This window comes from Trematosphaeria pertusa, assembly GCF_010094035.1.
Source record: "Trematosphaeria pertusa strain CBS 122368 unplaced genomic scaffold BU26scaffold_21, whole genome shotgun sequence".
NCBI lineage: Eukaryota > Fungi > Ascomycota > Dothideomycetes > Pleosporales > Trematosphaeriaceae > Trematosphaeria > Trematosphaeria pertusa.
This window is the reverse complement of record NW_022987232.1, coordinates 376,714-396,016: the sequence shown is the minus strand read 5'-3', so window position 1 is coordinate 396,016 and position 19,303 is coordinate 376,714. Positions and strand designations below refer to the sequence as shown.

General features: G+C 54.3%; 9 protein-coding genes across 9 annotated transcripts; 2 read left to right on the top strand and 7 right to left on the bottom strand.

Annotated features, from left to right (window-relative positions):
* Positions 1-13: 13 nt before the first annotated feature.
* BU26DRAFT_610435 (uncharacterized protein) lies at positions 14-718 on the bottom strand (the record flags this gene model as incomplete). Its single annotated transcript, XM_033835997.1, has 3 exons — positions 509-718; positions 431-463; positions 14-381 (listed from the first exon to the last, which is right to left on the bottom strand). The coding sequence occupies exons 1-3, from the start codon at positions 684-686 to the stop codon at positions 14-16; spliced, it is 579 nt and encodes a 192-aa protein (XP_033677069.1). The 5' UTR covers positions 687-718.
* Positions 719-1,078: 360 nt separating this feature from the next.
* On the top strand, positions 1,079-2,364 carry BU26DRAFT_524697 (uncharacterized protein). Its single transcript, XM_033830341.1, has 2 exons — positions 1,079-1,224; positions 1,681-2,364. The coding sequence occupies exons 1-2, from the start codon at positions 1,178-1,180 to the stop codon at positions 2,207-2,209; spliced, it is 576 nt and encodes a 191-aa protein (XP_033677068.1). The 5' UTR covers positions 1,079-1,177; the 3' UTR covers positions 2,210-2,364.
* Positions 2,365-6,744: 4,380 nt separating this feature from the next.
* BU26DRAFT_468055 (ribonuclease T2) lies at positions 6,745-8,702 on the bottom strand. Its single transcript, XM_033825277.1, has 3 exons — positions 7,898-8,702; positions 7,546-7,840; positions 6,745-7,480 (listed from the first exon to the last, which is right to left on the bottom strand). Exons 1-3 carry the CDS (start codon positions 8,257-8,259, stop codon positions 6,797-6,799), a joined length of 1,341 nt encoding a protein of 446 aa, XP_033677067.1. The 5' UTR covers positions 8,260-8,702; the 3' UTR covers positions 6,745-6,796.
* Positions 8,703-9,082: 380 nt separating this feature from the next.
* On the bottom strand, positions 9,083-10,810 carry BU26DRAFT_535028 (uncharacterized protein; the record flags this gene model as incomplete). The annotated part of the gene is made up of 3 exons (XM_033831246.1): positions 9,083-10,100; positions 10,150-10,600; positions 10,651-10,810. The coding sequence occupies 3 exons, from the start codon at positions 10,808-10,810 to the stop codon at positions 9,083-9,085; spliced, it is 1,629 nt and encodes a 542-aa protein (XP_033677066.1).
* Positions 10,811-11,056: 246 nt separating this feature from the next.
* On the top strand, positions 11,057-12,239 carry BU26DRAFT_164466 (uncharacterized protein). The gene is made up of 2 exons (XM_033820193.1): positions 11,057-11,259; positions 11,326-12,239. The coding sequence occupies exons 1-2, from the start codon at positions 11,097-11,099 to the stop codon at positions 11,964-11,966; spliced, it is 804 nt and encodes a 267-aa protein (XP_033677065.1). The 5' UTR covers positions 11,057-11,096; the 3' UTR covers positions 11,967-12,239.
* Positions 12,240-12,990, bottom strand: BU26DRAFT_164467 (uncharacterized protein). The gene has a single exon (XM_033820194.1). It carries the CDS (start codon positions 12,894-12,896, stop codon positions 12,513-12,515), a length of 384 nt encoding a protein of 127 aa, XP_033677064.1. The 5' UTR covers positions 12,897-12,990; the 3' UTR covers positions 12,240-12,512.
* On the bottom strand, positions 12,717-15,060 carry BU26DRAFT_468045 (uncharacterized protein). Its single transcript, XM_033825276.1, has 4 exons — positions 14,462-15,060; positions 13,941-14,410; positions 13,772-13,889; positions 12,717-13,719 (listed from the first exon to the last, which is right to left on the bottom strand). Exons 1-4 carry the CDS (start codon positions 14,840-14,842, stop codon positions 13,084-13,086), a joined length of 1,605 nt encoding a protein of 534 aa, XP_033677063.1. The 5' UTR covers positions 14,843-15,060; the 3' UTR covers positions 12,717-13,083.
* A 529-nt stretch (positions 15,061-15,589) lies between these two features.
* Positions 15,590-17,208, bottom strand: BU26DRAFT_571299 (uncharacterized protein; the record flags this gene model as incomplete). The annotated part of the gene is made up of 5 exons (XM_033834119.1): positions 15,590-15,830; positions 15,894-16,085; positions 16,149-16,455; positions 16,572-16,672; positions 16,760-17,208. 5 exons carry the CDS (start codon positions 17,206-17,208, stop codon positions 15,590-15,592), a joined length of 1,290 nt encoding a protein of 429 aa, XP_033677062.1.
* Positions 17,209-17,391: 183 nt separating this feature from the next.
* On the bottom strand, positions 17,392-19,268 carry BU26DRAFT_164412 (uncharacterized protein). The gene is made up of 2 exons (XM_033820192.1): positions 18,616-19,268; positions 17,392-18,568 (listed from the first exon to the last, which is right to left on the bottom strand). The coding sequence occupies exons 1-2, from the start codon at positions 19,170-19,172 to the stop codon at positions 17,575-17,577; spliced, it is 1,551 nt and encodes a 516-aa protein (XP_033677061.1). The 5' UTR covers positions 19,173-19,268; the 3' UTR covers positions 17,392-17,574.
* Positions 19,269-19,303: the final 35 nt, after the last annotated feature.

The following is a 19,303-nucleotide window of genomic DNA, read 5'->3' as shown; positions in this document are numbered from 1 at the left end:
AAATGCCCGCAGATTAGCCTGCATCTCCTCCCTCGAAAATCACCAAGACATCAGCCCTCTTCCTCGCCTCGACATCATGCATCGCATCCATCGTCAGCTGCTTCGCCATCTGCAATACCTCGGCGCTATATCCTCCAATCTTCACGAGAGACTCCTCGACCGTTGGCGCTTGCACCTCCGTCGTGATCAGCCTTCCCACATACGCTTCCTGCGCGCACAGGCGCTCGCCGGCGAGGAGGATATTGGCTTGTGTCTTGCCCATCTGCTTTAGAAAGTTGTATGAGGAACATCCTTCAGGGACGGGGCCCAGCGGCATAAAAGGTATTTGGAAGAAGTCGTCTGGGTGCGCGCAGAGTAGGTCCAAGCCGCCCAGTACTCGGCCTGAGACTCTTCAGGACACATTCTCTGGGGGAGCGGCCATCACGGCCACCCGGGCAGTAGTACTTGCGCTTTTCCGTATTGACTGCGGCATTAGTCGATGACTACTTGCTATACTGGGGGGTTATACTCACAACAATAACCCGCACAGCAGACTCATCTCTCGCCCAAATCAAAGCTTCTCGTAAGTCGTTGCACTGCTGCGGCGTGAACGCATTTGAGACTCTGGGTCTTTTGTAGCTCAATAAGACGGCGCCCTCAGACAGCCGATCAATGAGGACGGTATCAAGGTGAGGCGGCGGTGTCATAGAAAGTAGAGAGCCTTTTAAATAGTTTAGTTCCCTCTCTGCTTTGTGTCCAGAACTGTTTGACAACCATCGCGTCAAATATCAGGATGTCCTGATATTCCGCGGCTTGCTCATAATATATGAGGCCCCCCGACCAGTTGCGGAGGCACCTCGGAAAAGCGACTCGTAGAGCTAGTCGAGACGGAGTGACCCGCAGCATGGAAAACGCAACATGCCTCCCAATCACAGTGGTTAACCTCTCTTCAGGAGCCGCTTGGGAAATCTGTCCTTGTTCTTCCGGTTTCCTAATGCACGCCTAGATAGATGGACATGTGGTTGCTTATCGATAACCTTCCAAGGTTGGAAGCGGCGAAGCAGCTCGCCACCATGGTCGAAACCAATTCCTTCTTCCTCCAAGGCTCCCTCCCTCCCTAACGACCTGCCACTCAACATTCCTTTTACACTCCATTCAAGGTCATCGAGCACGTGCATATGATTAAGTGCCGACGAGCATGAATTCAGAACGTCAGAAGAGTCCCTCAGGGCCAGGAGACACCAAGTAAGCCAAGTTTTCCCCCATGATTCACGGGATTTTCCACAAACGCTGTTCGCTCTTCCCGTTCCTACATTCCTACCTGAGGACACGCTTTCGAGCTCATCCTTCCGCCATCCCCGTGTCTTATTCCGGACCAATTTCATGTAGTCCCTTTGCCATTTCGAGTCAACGAAGGAGCCATGACATTCTAGCACTCCCTCACGAGGCACCCGCGATGCCTCTACGTGTTCAGATTGGTTATCGTTGGTAATCTCTATGTGTTCGGACGGGGATGGGATATAAAGCAGGCTCAGGCGCTCCGATGGGAACCCAGATTGTTACAGGATACTCATTCTACTATTTTGCTATCATCCAGCCTACTCTCCTTCTATGGTGGATTGAGTCCACAATGTGTCTTGTTTCCCTCCTCTTCCTTTCGTATGCGATATCTCCAATCTCATTATCTAACGGTCATCCCAGAGATCCTACTAGCATTTCAGCAGACGAAGCCTCTCATTCGGTTCATCCAGCTCCACGTGAGCTTCGACAAGAATACCGTGTCTTTCCAACAGACTACAATAACGTTGCCGAAGTGACCGAAGCCGAGGCTCATCTGAAAGCCGTGTCAATTGATAGAGAAGTCACCCAGAACAGGCGTGCCGGGGACGTCAGATCGTGGAGTGTTATGTTGAGTGAAAATACAGCAGACCAGCTCAGGGCATATCATGGTATACGAGAAGTCTCGCCAGTTCCCCCCCACCTTCGCCGCCGCGATAAACCCATAAAATATGGCGCATACGCAAAAGAGCCGGGGAAGAACACACAAGCGATTCGGGACTTTCTGACCTCTTTGGTCCCAGAAGAAGAGCGACAATTCATCAATGAGCTTGAAGATGATGCGGGCAACATCCTAGCATGGGGCGCGCTGAAATTGAGCGAGGACGCGCGCAAGGAGGTCGAGAGTCATGACGAACTCGACCTGATCGAGGACGTTGTTGAATGGAGCTGAGCACTGTCAGAAACCGCGCAATGTAGCCCGCCCGCTCCCTTTTGATAGATTATCGGCGCTACGACGCAGATACACACCCTTTTTAAAGCGCGCTCCTAGTGAATGAATATGCAAAAAGGCACACCAGAGGATTCATGAAGGCTGCAGCGAATGTCCAGGATGCTGACTATCTTAATGTTAACAACTTATTGGATGGAACCAAATGTAAGGTGGTGTAGTGTGCTGGGGTTCCGTTCTTTGGGGCTTAAATTGCAGTCTAGGGAGCCGGGGTCGGTGAGATTCTTGTGAGTAGAATTTCCGTTCCTCGTAGCTTCCATGCTGTTATTTCCTTTCCTACATCCCTCCCTATTACCCCCTATGTGATCTTTTGAAGTACTCTATTGGCTCCATCATTGATGATTACTCGATTGATTTCTCTCAGCTTTTATACCGCCCCTCTTCCCTACGGCAATTGTTCCCCCAAAGAGAATGTAGGCCAGCCTCGCATTCTCATTTTAGAGAAGGCCGCCCATGGCCTAATTTGTCCTTCTTTTTGGTGCCAACAAGGAGCGCAGCAGAATCAGTGAAGAAGAGAAAGCTGTGGCCGACTGAAGAGAGATTTATATAGATTTATATATCCAAACATCCATCCGGACTCTACGCTCGTCTTCTCGCATCCAGTATCCTCCTGGTAACTCCCTTTGCTCTTCTTCCTTCCGACATCAGGCCAGAGTTATGCGTTTTCGTTTTGCATAAGCAAGCCATAAAGTCTTCATCGAGCAACTTTTAGCCGTCTCCGCATGCAATCCACCTTATTCCTTCGATTCCTTGTTACATCAACCCCATTGGTCTCTTCGGTTTACGCTTTGATCTACATCTGTCCATAATGTATTATTTTGGGCGTTTAGGGGCTTTGAACCCGAGCAAGGCATTATGTCCACGTCGAGTGGTTTCGTGAATCGGGTTCACCCGCTCCTTCGCTCGCGTGTTCATTCGACCTAGGCACTTCTAATTCCCTAAGCAGACACTATAGTTTGGAGGCATTGGCTTTTCAATTCACCCCCTCCACCACATCGCCATGCGGAAGGGAATCTTGTGGAGCTGAAGAAAGGATACCACGAGGTGACATTGAGAGGCCCCGGAGACCAGACGCTTCCATAACAGCTTGCTTTGGCATGTTTTCTGCCGGGGGAGACATAAGGTGTTTGATGTGTGTTGATGCAAGAGGGCGCTTAGCATGTTGAATTCGTTGTTTTTAGAGCTTTCATGATGGGCGCAGGGAATGTGAAGAGCGGAAAAGAGAGCTCTGCAAGAGCGGTGTATGTATCCATGCTCCAGCCTGTAGTCCGCTTGGCCCAATATTGGCACGCTGCTGCGAGCAAAGTCGTGACGGCTTCCTCGAGAAAGCCTTGGCCGCGGGGGTGTTTAGATTCCTCCGCTCCAACAGCGTGCCATGTACCTCTCCCATTTCTATCTCTCTCCACATATCTGCATGTTGCGTCTTACTCGATTGCAACCACTCCTTCCTCTTTATAGCTCTTGTTCGAAGTCTTCTTGTCGATCTTGAATCGCATTTGTGGTTTCGGCGAGCTTCGTGGTCGAATCGTTCAGTGTCGCGACCGCATCGTTGAGGTTGGTGAATTGTTGGTACATATGGGCGGACAATGATCACAATCGCTCCTTCTTCTTCACAACTTCGACGTCCCGATCCTTTTGATCTGAATGCCTCGTCCATTGCACCCCTAGCACGTTGTTGAGGGCTGGGGAAACGGAGAGAGCATGGATTTGTAGAATGTAGCTTTTAGAGGTCTAGTCTCTATGGAAGTCCAGACTCTGATCTTTAGTCCCCTATCACACTCTCCTGGATGCGTGGAAAGAGAAAGCACGGGTTGGAAGAGGAGGAATTTATATATCCGTAATGTGATACAAGTTCAGGAGAAGCGCCAGCGCCGAACGACATTTCATAGAGCCATCGTATTTCCCACGTACCCACAAGCATGAGGTAGAGTATGAAGCGGGACGGTTCCCTCACGGCACTCCATGTCATTCATGGCTGCCCGAGCGAAATCGTAGAGGTAGAGGAACCATTCGTTGAAAGTGGTATTTTCTCCACCACGTAAGACAATGTAACGGTAGGTTCGAGTCTGTGAGCGCTCATGGCCCAGTAACTTGATAGCTTTATAATAGGAAGATTTTCAGAGGCCACTTTCTCTCCATGAACGGCCGAGAACCAGTTTCTCGGCGCAGGCTCCATGGTGTTTGAAATCTGTACTTTCGACTCGTCGCCGATCCATGTACTGCTCTCAAGGATCGTTTTCGAGCCCGAAAGAACGCACGAGAGACATCAAATGGTGATTGTGCCTCTTTACGTTGGAGCGGCATCCATTGCGACGGGCTCAATTCTTTTTTTGGACTCCCGTCGAGCTAGTGCCAAGGTGTGAAGAGGAAGAGAAGGAGCCAGACTTGGAGCGGTCGATATACTCCTCATGTCGACCCAGACTTTTCATTCGTCTATCTCCATATCATCTTTCTCGCTCTGATTCTTGTAATTCTCCCGACCTCCACACTCGCTCCATGCCCGCATCATATTGCCCGTTTCGGCCTCCCGCTGTCTGGGCCTCTCCATTTTCACGTTCTGTGGCAGATTCGACGTATGTTTTTGGCAGCCGAAGCTCAGCACATCAGATATAGTGCTCTGGGATTTTTGAGAGACGCGCGCCATGCGATGCGATGGCGCTCATGTTTAGAGCTCAAGACTGGGGGAATAGGAGTGTGGAGAAGGAAAAGAAGACTAGGAGCAAGCATGGTTATATACCCATTCCGCATCTCATTTTTCGTTGCTCCCACTCTCGGCCTCTCGGGCATGTCGTCAATCCGGTCCAGATTTGTTCCTCCAGCCGAACTCCATGCGGTATTACTCTCCCCGGTTGCTGTTCTCCGAATACGTAATTTCGGAAATTCTTTTTGTCCGTCGCGCGGAATGATTCTGGAACGGACCGCCTTCTTGTCGAGACTCGCCGTAGACAGAGCCCTGCATCTCTTCGGTCGTTCAGGGCAGGCGACCCATGGGTCAGGCTTGGCAGCTTTTCGGAAGAGAATCTCCATCCATTCGCGCCGTAGCATTTTAGTCCTCGCTACCCAGAGGAAGAAATGTGAAGGGGGAAGAGTAGAACGTGCGGAAACACACGCTTCCATACGCAAGTTCCATCTGAACTTCTCGTCCCTTCTCTTCTTCTCCTAACATACAGCGGAGTAAAGATCCAAAGCTTCCCACAACTAACTCCATTTCGTCAATCCTCTCGCTTTTGGCCGTCAACGCTCATGCACAAGCTCTTCGGGGAATTCGGTGCCCGGCGAAGGCAAGAACTGCGGTGTATTGTCCTTTTCGAGGCTGAGCAGCCATGGGAACTTTGCGGCAGCCTTTGAATGCTCCGCTCCGCATCTGTGAGTTTGTTGTGGTTGTTTTTAGAGGAAGGCCCCCCATGCTGAGGAGTGAGATTGGGTTTTAGGCTTCATCCAGCAAGCGGGAAGTGTGAGAAAGGAAGGCCAACACAGACAGAATGCGACAATTTATATCTCTGCCTATCTGATCACCACCTCTTCTTCTGCTCGCTCATGATGTGCTTCAGCAGCGCTTTCTTGAACTGCGAACCAGACCGCACGACTTGCGGACTCCATAGTCTTTAAATAATCAGACTTCGAGCAAACTCGTTGCGGACGGGCGCCGCTCGCTGACCGCATACATGCCATGTTGTACTGATTCTCCCACAGTGCTCATGGTATGGTCGAGCCACGATCTTTCGGAAAGCCCAGAGCCGGCGCATCGCAAGTGTCGTCGAGTGGTTTTCGAGGAACGGACTCTATGCATGTCTTACGCTCTTTCAGTGCATGTCAAGCCTGTTCAAGCGTGCAAGTAAAGAAGGGAGAACAGAAGCCGGGAAGTCGATTTATAGACGCCAATGCTTCGTTCCGAGGTTCGGCGCCTCCTCTGCCCGCCAACATGGGAACATGGCTCAGTGGTTTCTGGACTGCAATGCTCAACCCATGGAAGTCCCTGTCCATAGTCGAATACGGTGACCTGTTTTGAGCAATGCAATCGCGGGGTTACTAGCTCGACGTACTCCATAATATCGTGCGTTCGGCGCTTTCGGTCCAGATTGTTCCATTATTAGCGACGACGGGTTTTCGGACATCCGAAGGCCAAAGCATCTCCGGGAATTGCCATTGCTTTTGGAAGAGCAGTCTCCATGCAAATGAATATGAGGACTTTTAGCAGCTCGCAAAAAGCAAGTGGAGAATAGTGAGGAAAAAGAAAACAGGAAGAACGGGTGCGAACGGGGGTTTATACATGTCGTTCTTCATCCCAACTCCTCATCCATGCCATGGTTCCCTCGTTTCCGCCTAACCCATCACTACCGCGATGAAGTAGGCTTCCAGGAAATATATCTCAACAAGCCAAGAATCTCAACGAGAACGAATTTTAACGAGTTCAACATTTAGAGCGGTCACGTTGCCCTGCTGCCTGTGGGGCAGATGGGTCCTAATTCCTCAAAATGCTGGAAATGATTCTCTACTTGTTGGCTTCTATGCCTTTTAGAAGAACTACTCTTACAAGGCCTGCCACACGATCTCCAACGCCGTCCCATGGTCCCCTCCAGCATACACCTTCTCCTGGGTACTTCCACTGGCCACCGCGTCCGCGCTCCACGCCGCATTGCCGCCCGCCGCTAACTTGCCACTGCTACTCGTGAAAGCCGTGGCAGTGCTAACGCTGCTTCCGCACGTGAACACGCCCGAAACGACACCGCACTTGCCCTTCGACGAAGTGAGCGTGAATCCGCTGCCCGAGGACGCAGCTGTAAAGCTGGCGCAGGTGCCGGTCGTGTACCACGTGCCTCCTGAGATGATGCATCCCTTCTTGGAGCCGCTGACGTTGACGTTGAGGTAGCCTTTGCCGCTGAAGGGGGTGCCAGGGGTGCTGGTGCCGGTCGGCGCGGGCCCGCCTACTGTTGTCGTAGGTGCAGAGGTGGGGCTGCTACCGCCGTTCTTGGGGAGGTATTTGATTCCGGTGGAGGGGCAGGTTGACTTGGTGCCATCGGGGTTCGCGGGGACGAACTCGCCTGTTTGAACGGAACCTCGGACGTCGTAGTGGTACCAGATCTCGTTCAGGGCGCCGGAAGAGCAGCCCAGGGTCACGGTGACGCCAGGACGCTTTGCAGCGATGGCATCTTGGATTTGCTGTGTAGTGTAGGTCTTTGAGGTGGAGGGAGTGATGCCCGCTGCTGAAAGCCACTGCCATTGTATTAGCCGCCTTTGTCCCTGAGTACTGTCGATCTATATCTCTGGGAGAGACGTACCTCGTAGCTCGGTAGGCTCTTAAACAGATCCACCGTCTTCTGGAAGAAATCCACTACCTCCTCCGTCGCCGTATGATCTGAATAGCACTCCGGGTTCAGCGTAGAAATGCAGGTTCCGTGCTTTCCCCACTCATGCTCCCAGAAGGTCTCGTCCTCACCCTGGTAGTCCTTCCAGTACGTCTGCATGTAGCTCAGCAGGTCGGTCTTGCCAAACTTCTGGATGATGGCGGAGATGTTCGTGTAGGCGCGCGAGGAGTCGCAGTTTGAGTCGAAGGTGCCATCGCAGTGGTCGGGCCTGTCCAAATACCGATTAGCACATCTGGAGCAGAGTGCGGGAGTGGGGTGAACGCACCATAGTCCATGAATAGTCCAGCTATCGTCAGGCCCCGTCGCCGGGTCTGTATCCCAAAACTGCGTCTGCAGCAGCTGCCCACCCGGCGCATTAAAACAGCACAAATCCTGCACAGCCGTCGTGTTATGACAGCTCAACTGCGGATTCGAGCACGTCTCCGGCGTTCCACCCAGCACTCTCTGCCCACCACCAAGCAGCACCTGCGCGCCACCCAGCGCAAGCTTCGAGAGCGTTCTGACAGAGGGAAGAGTCGAAGCCATTGTATCCACCGCGGAGGAGACCGAGGAAACAGAGATAGCAGGAGCTCCATTTAGAACCCCGTCTCTTATACCCTCCGCCCAAGACTCCCCTAGAACCGCCATACCCAGCACTGCGAAATGCACGCTCGCCTCTGCTAAGCTCCAACCAGCAGGTATTCAGACGTCGGACTTCCGTTGGACAAGCTTTGCGGGGGCGATCTCCTACCGGCCGCGGCAAGTCTTAATCGCACGTTGACCCTGCTCGCTTTCCTGATTCGACCGCGAGGTGGCTGCTCGTAATACTGCTCGGTACTGTGTACTCAAAGCGGGAGGTGGATAGACCAGCCACCGAAGACGCGTCCGCAGGTACCGCCGGCTAGATAAACGTACAGATGAAAGGACAAAGCGCTGAGCCACTCAGGGCGCAGCGTCAGGCGGCATGGCGAGAGAGATCATGCGGCGACGGGGACACCGCAATGTGTGAGACATGATGGGCATGATGAGGATCGGTGCCTGTCAGGGTGCTGCGATCCAGTCAGATGCCGTGGCCGGGGAGTTGAGGTTCGGGGCACGTGGGACGAGGCGACGATGCGCGGTCCCTGCGGCTATCGATATGGGCACTTTGCCGTTCCGGGTATGGCGCGTTTCACGGCTTGTTTCGCGTACAGCGCTGCAAGATGCAAATCCCAAGGTGTCTAAACCATCAAGAGGACATAGGCCTGTACCTAAGATGGGGAGGAACGAAGTGTATGCTTGAAAAGAGGCTTGGGTATCTGATTCTGCACAAATGCTACTCTGCATGCTTATATCAAACACACACCGAGAGCATTCCTCCTGCCTAACCGGGCAATGCTCCAGGCTGATAGAAAGTCAACAGTATCTTCTGACCTTACTCAGCCCACCGTATACTCCTAAAATCGTATGGAAACATTCCACAAGAAGATGCTCAATAATAGCGATCTGGATCGTCGTAGTTTGGCTGACCGTAGCTCCTGTCCACGTCGTCAAGACTTCTGTACTGCGATGGGCCCCCACGACCTCGTCCTCGGGGACCTCCGCCTCGGTCTCCACGATATCCAGCGCCACCCCTCCCGCCTCTGGAGCCATACGATGGATTGCGGTGACCACCCCGACCGCGATCTCGATTGCCACCTCGGTAAGCATTCGGGCGCCTATCGTCAGTACCACGCGGGTAGTGCGGCCTGGAGTCCCTCGCATATCCATTCCCTGGTTCTTCTTCTCGTGTTCGCTTGTGATATGTTTTGTTCGGGAAGTAGCTCTCCCACTCGCTCTCGTCGGCCTGTTCTTCCTCGATACGCAACACGACTTTCTCGCCGACGACGCTCTCGAACATGTAAGACTCCTCTTCCGGTACCGGATGCCAGTTCTGAATGCGGGCCGCTTCCGCCGGCCTTCCACCTTTGCGGATCGCTAATACGACGGTTGGTATCGGATTCTCAGAGTAATACTTCGCTGAGCGCGGGACGGGCTCAACACGAGCCGCCCACAGCTTATTCTCAAAGCATGATACTCCTGTCACTTTCCAGATAACCTTAGCGCCAATGCCACCTACCTTGTCAAGGATGCTCTTCGGGCACGGCTTGGGCGTGATCAGTATGCTGTTAGCAAGGTACCGAATGTCGCCTTCGGGTGTGCCTTGAGGCAGCTTTACGAGCGAGACCAGCTTCTCCGTCATAGCGCTCGGTATCATATATCCAGTGTAGAAGACAGTCTTCTTGATCTGGTACGGCGGTGTTCCAGGCGGGGCACTACCGGCCTTAACCTGCAGGTTGTGGGAGTTGATCATGCGCTGGATCTCCGCGATCTCGGACACTGGGTTGAGCTGCGTGGCGTTCTCTGCAACCTGGACGACTTCTGTGACGATGGGTTTTCGCGCCGGTTGAATTGCGCCTGACATCAGGTCCTTGTTGAACTGGAAGAAGAAGTCACGGAAGCCTTTAGTGCTGCATCTTGTCAATAGCCGGATCGATAACGCCGATATAGGAAACGTACTGCTTCACCCGATCCTCATAGACCCGTATCTCCTCTGCGTCCTTGTATGTGTAGACGATCTCTTTCAGAAGCTCTTGCTTGAACTCCATGGTCGACCTGAACTTCTGGCCGGCCGGGCCAATGGTTGGCTTCAGGCAAACCATATCGAAGTGGAGCTTCTTGCTCTTTACTATGCGCTTGATGAGGTCGGCGAAACCAGACTCTGACCGGCCGGTGAGCAGCACATTGAGCGCATCTTTCTGCTGCATCGTGAGCTCGACCAGCGTGACGATGCTCTCGTTCCACCACCCTCTCCACGCTCGGGGCTCTTCCTTGACTGCGCCATCACCGGTTGCGGCGAGTATGCTCGAATCGTGCCACCAGCCTCCGTTTACGAAGACATCGGGCGATGCCAGTTGGCCGACCGTCGAGCCATTCCATATCTGCTTGTTCGGAAGCGGGCTTGCAAATACTGGAACGCTGGTCAGAAATTGCATTGCCAGAAGATTTGTGGGTACATACGGGTATTGTCAAAGTCGTACACATGGATCGCTTTGATATCGGACGCGGCGGGCAGGTCCTTGTCATCGCAGGACCACCTCTTCAAAGCGGTTACCGTATGGTAGGCGGGCTTGCCATTCGAACCTGCATTCGGCGCAGGCCTCGTCGACGTTGCGAGCATGGCGGGTAGCTTGCTGAGGACAGATACTGGTGAGAATCGCTTTGCGGCGCCGAGAAGCATACAAGGCGGATAAAAGTGCGGGATTAGAACGCGCGTGGTCAGAGTGAAAGGAGCGGTAGTCCTGTCATCCTACAATGACGGTGCCGGCTGGGATAATGGAGGGGGAAAGAGGACGAGGTTCTGAAAGTCGCGACCGAAAACCTTGTGGGCCCGTGCACTTCGCCGCATCACATCACTTCCGAAAATCTCGGAACGACCTGATCCTCCAATTTTTCTCTATCAGCGCATGGACGCAATAGCAACCGCGAGCAATGATGAGCCCGGCGAGTCCTGCGTCATCTGCCTTTCCACTATTACGGAGAGGGCTACCACGGTGCCATGCAGCCATTCCACCTTCGACTTTATATGCCTGGTGAGCTGGTTACAGCAGCGATCCACCTGCCCGTTGTGTAGGTTCTTTTTCACTTTTTTGCTCACTTTGGATGTGTGCATCCGTGGTTAACGGTAAAGTTAAGGTAAAACAGAAGTGAAGGCGGTGCACTACGACTGGCAATCACCCACCGACTTCAAAAGCTACGCCGTTCCCCGGACCCATCCACGCCGCAATGCCTCCTCCGCTCGATCCTCGTTACCATACCCTCGTTACAGCGTTGCACGAAGACCTCGAACAAGTCGTCGTCCGTACGAGCAGCCTCAGCCCGACACAGCCGTCCTCCGACGCCGCCATGTCTACCGCCACAAGCTGTACTCGTTGCACGTTGGCAGCAACGCATTCTCGGGCTACTGGGACATAGCACCCGAGATGGTGGCGAGTTCCCCGGAGCTTCAATCACGGGCAAGAATGTGGATACGCAGAGAGCTGCGCGTCTTCACTTTCCTGCACACGGATCCGGAAGGTGGCCCATCTGATGGCGTCACGACGAGCAGCAATGCCGAGTTTCTGCTCTCCTACATCGTCGCGATTCTGAAAAAGGTGGATCTGAAGGCGAGCAATGGGCATGCTGAAGAGTTGCTGAAGGATTTCCTGGGGAGGGAAAATGCTCGGCTGTTCCTGCATGAGTTGAATGCTTTTCTGAGGAGCCCTTACGGGAAGCTTGAAGAGTGGGACAGGAATGTGCAATATGAAGAGGAGCTTCCAGACACGTTCGACGAATGAGGGCTACCGAGGACGGAAGAGAAGGCGCAAAGGCGTCACGCTCCCCCACAGCGCCCCGGCACTGGTGTACAGGATCAAATAACCTGAAGTGACATCGCCATGTCGTCAACCAATTTGGCTCAGGATTTCTTCAGGAAAGGCACTCAAATACGCTATTTTATCACCAAGGACATCGCTTGGAATGACTCGACGCCAGATGAGGCCAAGACATAGGGACGCGAAAGAAGAGTATCAACGCACGTACCCGGATTACAAGTACAGCCCTTGCAAGGAAGCTGAGAAGAAGAAGCGACGGTCGCGAAAGGCACCTCAAGCCGGCCCCGCCGCCATTGGCCCACAGGCCCCCGTCGTGACTCCCTCCTTACACCCTCTACGCCCACCTGGCGTCACCTAATCCCCCAAGCTCCGCTAGAGCAGCATCCTTGCTCCTGGGGGTGGGAGTTCCTCAGACCCAGGAGCAAGAAAGAAACAGCGAGCTATATCGACGAACGGCTAGCGCTCCCCAGGGGACCCGACTTCACCAGAGATTGCCAACTTTCTCGTCATTCACTCTGGTAGCGAGATGGTGCAGCTAGTGCAGTCCCTCCGAGACCCAGTGGCGCAAGCTGCGTTGATGACGGCGCTCCTCTTCGCACCTCCTCCGGCTGTTTCTGGACGTGTCACGACTCCGGAAAAGGCAAAGAAGGCGCTCAATGCAATCGTGGGGCTCAGTGGGGTGGAATGATCAGATGCAAGGGAGGATGCGGAAAGGAAGGATGAATCTAAAATGGATCGCTTTTCCAGCGGTCTATCAATTGATAGGAACCATAACTCTGTCAAAAAATTACCGCAATGAGAAAATGTAGGAGAACAATGCCTGGCTCGCCGGACTTTTAGTGTGTCCCGAGCCAATGTAGACTCTCGAAAGAGCCTCAATCGAGAAATCGGCATGAACGAAACGCCCTCCAACGCCGCGCCTGTGAATACTTATAACCACCCATGAAATAAACGCCAAAGAAAGCCACAGTTCCTCTACAATAGCCCCCCTTCCTCTTTCCCTCCTCCCGTCACTCGCACGTTTGTCCCCGAATCAAGCCATCTCGCTCCCGAACCCATGTTCTTCCCCAGGACGTAGTCCCTAATTGCCTCCCGGTCTTCCCCTCGTAATCCCCAAGCCCCTCGGATCCCGCTCGGTCACACTAGGCCTTCGACCCGAGAAACGACCCGTGCTCTCGCTCCGGCTGCTGTCCATGCTGCGTCGCATGCTCGAACTGCTGCTACGCCTCCGCGCGCGGCGCGCTTCGTCTGGGTCGTGTGGGTTGAGCCCGCTTGCTCGGGCGAATAGGTTGAGAATGTCCGTGAGACTAATGACGCCGCTTAATCTGCCGGAGAGACTAGCACCTGGGATTGCAGATGCGGAAATTGCTGGCGCAGCCGCTCCGGTGAGGTGCGATGGGGACGTCGAAGCCATGTCCGCTGGTCCAGTGGACGGAAGAGGCGTGACCGGCGACGGAGGGACCAGGATAGAAGCGGGTTGCGAAGCAGGCGTTGGTGGGCCCGAGGAAGCTGGAGAAGGGGTGTCAACTACCCACATGCGGTGCGAGCGGGTGGCGACGAGTTTGGCGACGGTGTGGGCGAGGGTCGAGAATGGGGTTACGTGGAAGACGGGGAACGAGTCTTTGCCGTCGTGAACCCCACGCTCGGAAAGGATCACAGATATGAAGTGGATGCATGAAGAGCGGAGGAGGGGGAGAGATGTAGATTTTGTGAGGAGCTAGGGGAAATTAGCGGAAAGCACATGTGAGGGGAGGTACAGGATAGCTTACTCGGACGTCGACGTGCGAGATGTTACCGATTACATTGTTGCCAGTATCGAGAACCGGGAGCGAGGTTATGCCCTCGTTGTTCATGAGCTCGAGGGCCGTAGCTAGAGGCTTGTCGCCGCTGTGTCATGTCATTAGCACTGCCGTTTGTAGAGTACCGTTGGTGGCTTACTTGATAGCAACCACTGAGGGCGTCCCAATATTCAGATCCTTGATCAGCTGCGGATACAGCTGATCCACAGCCGGAAAGTTATGCCTGTTCTCCCAGAAGAACTTCACCAGTCTCAACTGGGTGAGCACACCCATCACACTCGTCGTGTTCTCCTCCGTCACCAGCAAGCGATGCACTCCGCTGCCAAACACTTCCATAGCTCTCGTCAGGTCTGCTGAAGCAGGTAGCGTAATCAGCGGCTCCTTCTTCCCCAGGTCTTTCACGTCTTTCAGGGGGATCGGCTTTCCTTCGCGGCCCTTCTTCGCCAGCTCGTCGAAGGATGCTATGTCCCCCTCCTCCGGGTGTGCGAGGCCAACGACGAGGAGGAGGTATGCGTTGAGGTCGCTGTAGTCGAAGGTTCCGGTCGCAGTCCTTGACTCCTTATTCTCGCGGAGTAGCACAACGTTCGGGGCGCCCGTTTGAACGAGTATCTGTATCCCAGTCAGCCCACAGTCCTACACCCTCTCCCATCGCATACTCACGTTGGTGGCCTCCTCTACGCTAGTATCATACTCCACAAACCGCACCTGCCCCTCCTCCACGATCTCGCTCACGCCGACCGTCTTCCAATCGCGTCCCATAAACTTCGGGTCTCCACCCTTTGTCGGCGGATTGTTCAGCAGATCTTGCAGCGCCTGCTGGCTGAGCGACGGCTGCCGCGAGGCGCGAGGGGAGACGGGCATGCCGCGCATGTTCTCTGCAAAGCTCGCACGGTGGCCTGAGTGCGGGCTGGACGACATCTTGAGAGCCGACGGCGGGGACCGCGGCGACGAGGCATTGGCAATTGGGTGCAGCGGCGGGGGTATGTCTACTTTCTTTGGGGTAGGATTGCTGTTGTTGTCCGCTTGGTTGTTGTCGACCATCGCGGCGGTGCGATGCGGGGTGCGGTGGATGAATAGGGTAGCGGCGGGGAAGAAGTTTGCTCAATACTCTGGATGTTCGTGGCAGTGAGGGTGTGTACAGAATTGAATGTATCTTCGCTGAGCTGCTGTAAGTGCAGGGGACGATGCTTGCCAGGCGGGAGGTAAGGTAAGGTAGCTATCAGCGTCACGGGCCAAATTGTCGTGAGATGTGGAGAGCTGCATTGCGCGCCTAGAAAGATCTCCGGCCCGCAATCAGCAGACGCTTCTGATTGGTCGCTGGCGCAGTCCGATAAACCCACCATCTGAACGCGGAAGGGCCCCCTCACGATTGCTGAATCACGCCGCAGGCACAGTCTTGCGTTGTGCACCTACACGTTCGATAGCCCTAGGAGACTTGTCATTGTAGCGTGAGCGAGAGACCACCCCAAGACATTGCGGGACCGCTTTACATCATCGTCGTTCAGCTGCCAAAAGAAAAGACGGCCAATCGTTTAGCCCGTGGCTGGCGGACCGACCTCGACACCGCTCACGTGATCGTGACCATCACGCTCTGGCATGACTCCTCGAAGCTTTCCACACCTCACCCCAACACAACAACATTATCAAAAAGGAAGAATCCTATTTAAGAGGAGCAGACTTTTAATGAAAACCCCCAAACTGATCAATTACCAAGAAGTACATGCAGCACATGCAAACCCTCGACGAAGCCCCAAAACCAGATACCTACCTCCAACCCTACCCCATCCCTCATCTCGAATAGTAATCCACCAATGCATCCCAATCCTCCTCCTTAAGCTCCCCCTCTCCCCTCTCGTCCTCAGGCACAATCTCCCTCCGCACCCTCATCGCCTCCCTCAAGAAGCCCTCCGCCTCCAGATGCCTTCTAGTCTCACGTAGCAGCCTGCCCTTTCTCCAAAGCGCCCGCGCAGCAGTGGGTCGGTACCGCGGAATATCGCCATACGCCTCTATAGCTTCGTCCAGCAATTTGCTACGGGGGCCGTTAGAAAGAGAACAGAAAAGTCGGGCTGAACTGCACACGAGGCGAACGTACCTTGCTTCCTCGTAGCGGCGGAAATGCAGAAGATCTTGCGCGAGGTTGTACATGCAGTCCGCCGTCTGGTAATGCGAGTTGCCTAATGTAACGCGCAGGTTCGCGAGAGCCAATTCATGGAAGCCTAGGGCCTCTGCGACATTCTCCTCTGCCACGCGCAAGTGGCCCCTAGCCCGGAGGATCACACCCGTCCTAGCAAGCAAGAGTCAGTCATTTATTGATCTAGTCCGCAGCGTCATGCGCAACTCTACTCACTCCGAAGTAGTCCTGTCATCGCACCCTCGTCTGTCGAGAAGTTCGTCGAAAACCGGATCGAGGAACTTTGCCCCCTTCTCCGGTTCGCCCCGCTGCGCATACACAAGCGCCAGACTGGCCGCCGGCCACGTGCAATCCAGCACCCTTCCTTCTCGCTCGCCAAAGCCCGCATACGCCATCTCCCATGCGTCCAGCGATGCGGGGATATCGTTGAGCAGACTGTACGCGATGCCCAGGTTGTTGTAGCAGATAGCCAGAGCTAGCGAGTCTCTGGCGATGTCCCATTGTTTGAATACGCGATCGATGACTATTCCGAGCGCGAGGTTGGCATGTTCAAGCGCAGTGGCGCCGTCGTGTTGGGCCTGTGCGGCGATAGCGATGTTGAGTTGCGCGGAGGACCTCAGGGCGACAGTTTCCGCTCACCCTCGAGCAAATCGGTTGTGCGCATGGTGTCTACGATAGTCCAGGTGGCACGGGCAAAAGCAGCCGTTTCTTCGGGCGATGAAGCTCGTTCGGCCGAGTACCTTGGGCAGTCAATATCAGCTTTTTCTGCTCCTCTCTGCTCGGAAGAATCGCATGGGAGCAGCGAGAGAAACGAAAAACAAACGTACCAAGCAGCGTCATCAAAAATCCTCGCCATGTCAAACACGATATCCGCCGGGCATTCCGATGGACACGGGGCCTTCTCCGGACTCACAATCTCCCTCAACCTCGCCGCATGCGGCACACACATCTCATACACCTTCCACCTCGCGGGCTGATTCCTCGTCTCGAACGTGGTAAACGACCACACATTCAGAAGCAGCCCGACAACGCCCACGAGAGCCCTGCGCCATTCCATCGGCAGCAGCCCGCCACGCAGCGCGTCTTGGGCCGGCTCTTGCATGGCGAGACCCTCCTCGGGTTCTGCCTTCCGCTTGACGAGCGCAGACTTGACGAGCTCATCCCTAGCTACCTCGTAGTCGGGTAGATGGACTATGAGCTTCTCAGGGATGTGGTGCGGATCCAGGAAGACCAGGCGCATGAGGAGACGAAAGGAATTCGCTGAGAGGCCGTGCATGGTGTATCTGGTTTGGAGAGTGTGTTGTTCTTGGGTCTGGGTTTCTGGGCTTGTATGCTTGATTCTTTTGTTGGTGCCGTTGTCGCACCTACTGGCTTGAGCTCCCGCCCGTTTGACTCAGACGCCTTTGCCGCATCATGTGCTGCGTCTGAGCGCATCGCTATGACTGTATCTTAGAGTAATATTCATTCAAGTAAGTAACGTCATATCATACCGTATCCATAAATGCAGTCATCCAACCCGATCCAAACACCACTCTACATTCCAAGCCGCATACTGTTGTACAACAAAGTACCATACCGATCCCACATGCGAAACCCATTCCCCCACCTCTTCTCCCTACCGCCCCGCTCTTCCCCATATATCCTACACATCCAACATACTCCTAATCCTCTGCTGCGGCACCGCCTCCAAATTCGTACCCTGGGGCGTCAACGTCTGCCCCGTCAATGCTGTATCCCCAGTCCGGGTACTCGCTGCATCGCTATTCAACCTACTAGGCCCCAGGGGCGCCCTCAACGCACCTATTCCTTCTCCCCTCCCAGCGGGTGGACTCTCATCTCTAAACGGATCCTCAGGCGGCCGGCTCCGGCTCCTATTCCTAATATTCATATTTCCCATCTCAATCGTCTGGCTAATGTTCCGCGTTGTCGGTCTCCCGCCGCCAACCTCGGTCGTCATATTCCGTAATCTGGACTCATCGCTTGCAAATCTATCCCCGATGTTGCGGGACCACCAGGAAGGTTTCTTGGTGATGTTCAGCTCGGCGTCGTGGATGCGGCCACGTGCGATGCGCTGTTGGATAAGGATCTTGTCTTCGTTCTCGTCGACCAAGCCCGCGATTTCGAAGACGATGATGATGAGCAGGATGGGCCCGTAGCCGAGACCAAAGGGCCAACCGACAGTCACGTCGTCATTGAGGATGGTGAGATCCCAGAACCAGGCGGAGGCGATGCCGTACGCTATGCGGATGGCGAGGAGGATGATGTTGATGAAGAGTTTGGTGGGGCAATCGCGGCAGAAGGCGTTGATCTTGTTGAAAAAGCCCCGTTCCCGGGGTTTGTAGTGCCGCAGGGAGTGATGAAGAGAGTAGACGATGACGAACCATGCGCAGGCTGCGAATATCGCTCCCACCTTTCCTCGTATGTTTGTCGCTGCGGGCCTAGCCATGTCTTGTATCTGTTCCGGGGTATTCTGTTTCTGAATCGGCGTCCACGATCGAGGAATGACCATGAAGAAGTTGAGCCATGCGAAGAGGTAGAAGACCAACGGGAGCCAGAATTCAACCTTGGCCCGCCTGTCGTCCTGTGGCATGCCATATGGATCCGCGTCGACAATTTGTCTCTCTTGCCACGAGCCCCTGCAATGGTTAGCCTCCCATAGTCCCAAATACGAGAGAATACCTACCAATGCCTCGTGCCCTCCCACACCATCGCCAACGCCCCAGGGATCATCAACATGAAGAAGAAGCCCTGCAGGATAATCGGAATCTGCTGCAAATAATACCGATCCACATCCACGCCCGTCAGCGTGCTAATCATGCCACAAGCCGCCACGAAGAGCATCCAATACCACTGCCATCTTCTCCCCACAACCCTAAACCGCTTATCCTCTCTCAGATGCAGCCTCCCATGCTTCCTCAAATTCATCAGCGTAAACATTATACTCACGCCAAAGAGCACGCCGAACGCAATACTCGTCGCGCCCCTCGTTCTTATCCCGTAGTATGGAATGTAGCATGTCGTTGCGTTGACCCAAGAGCCATTGCTGAACATGTGTGGTCTGAAGTTGTCGAAGATGAGGTAGCATTTCGAGTTGTTGGAGATTGTCTTATTGCTGTATAGCGTGTAGTTGAAATGTTCGAGCGCAGTCAGATTAAAGCGGACGCCGTTTATTATCGTCTCGGTGGTGTTGTCGGCGGAGGGTTCGAACTGGACGAGTTCGCGCAGATCGAGGAGAGGCATGGTGGGCGAGGTGGGCGGCAAGCGGGGCCTACAGTCGGATTGGGATTCGGAGGAAGAGCTGGTGGAGCTTTATGCTTGCCCCACCATTGCACGGCGATGACGAGGTGCTCCTGTTGTGTTATGAGAGTGCT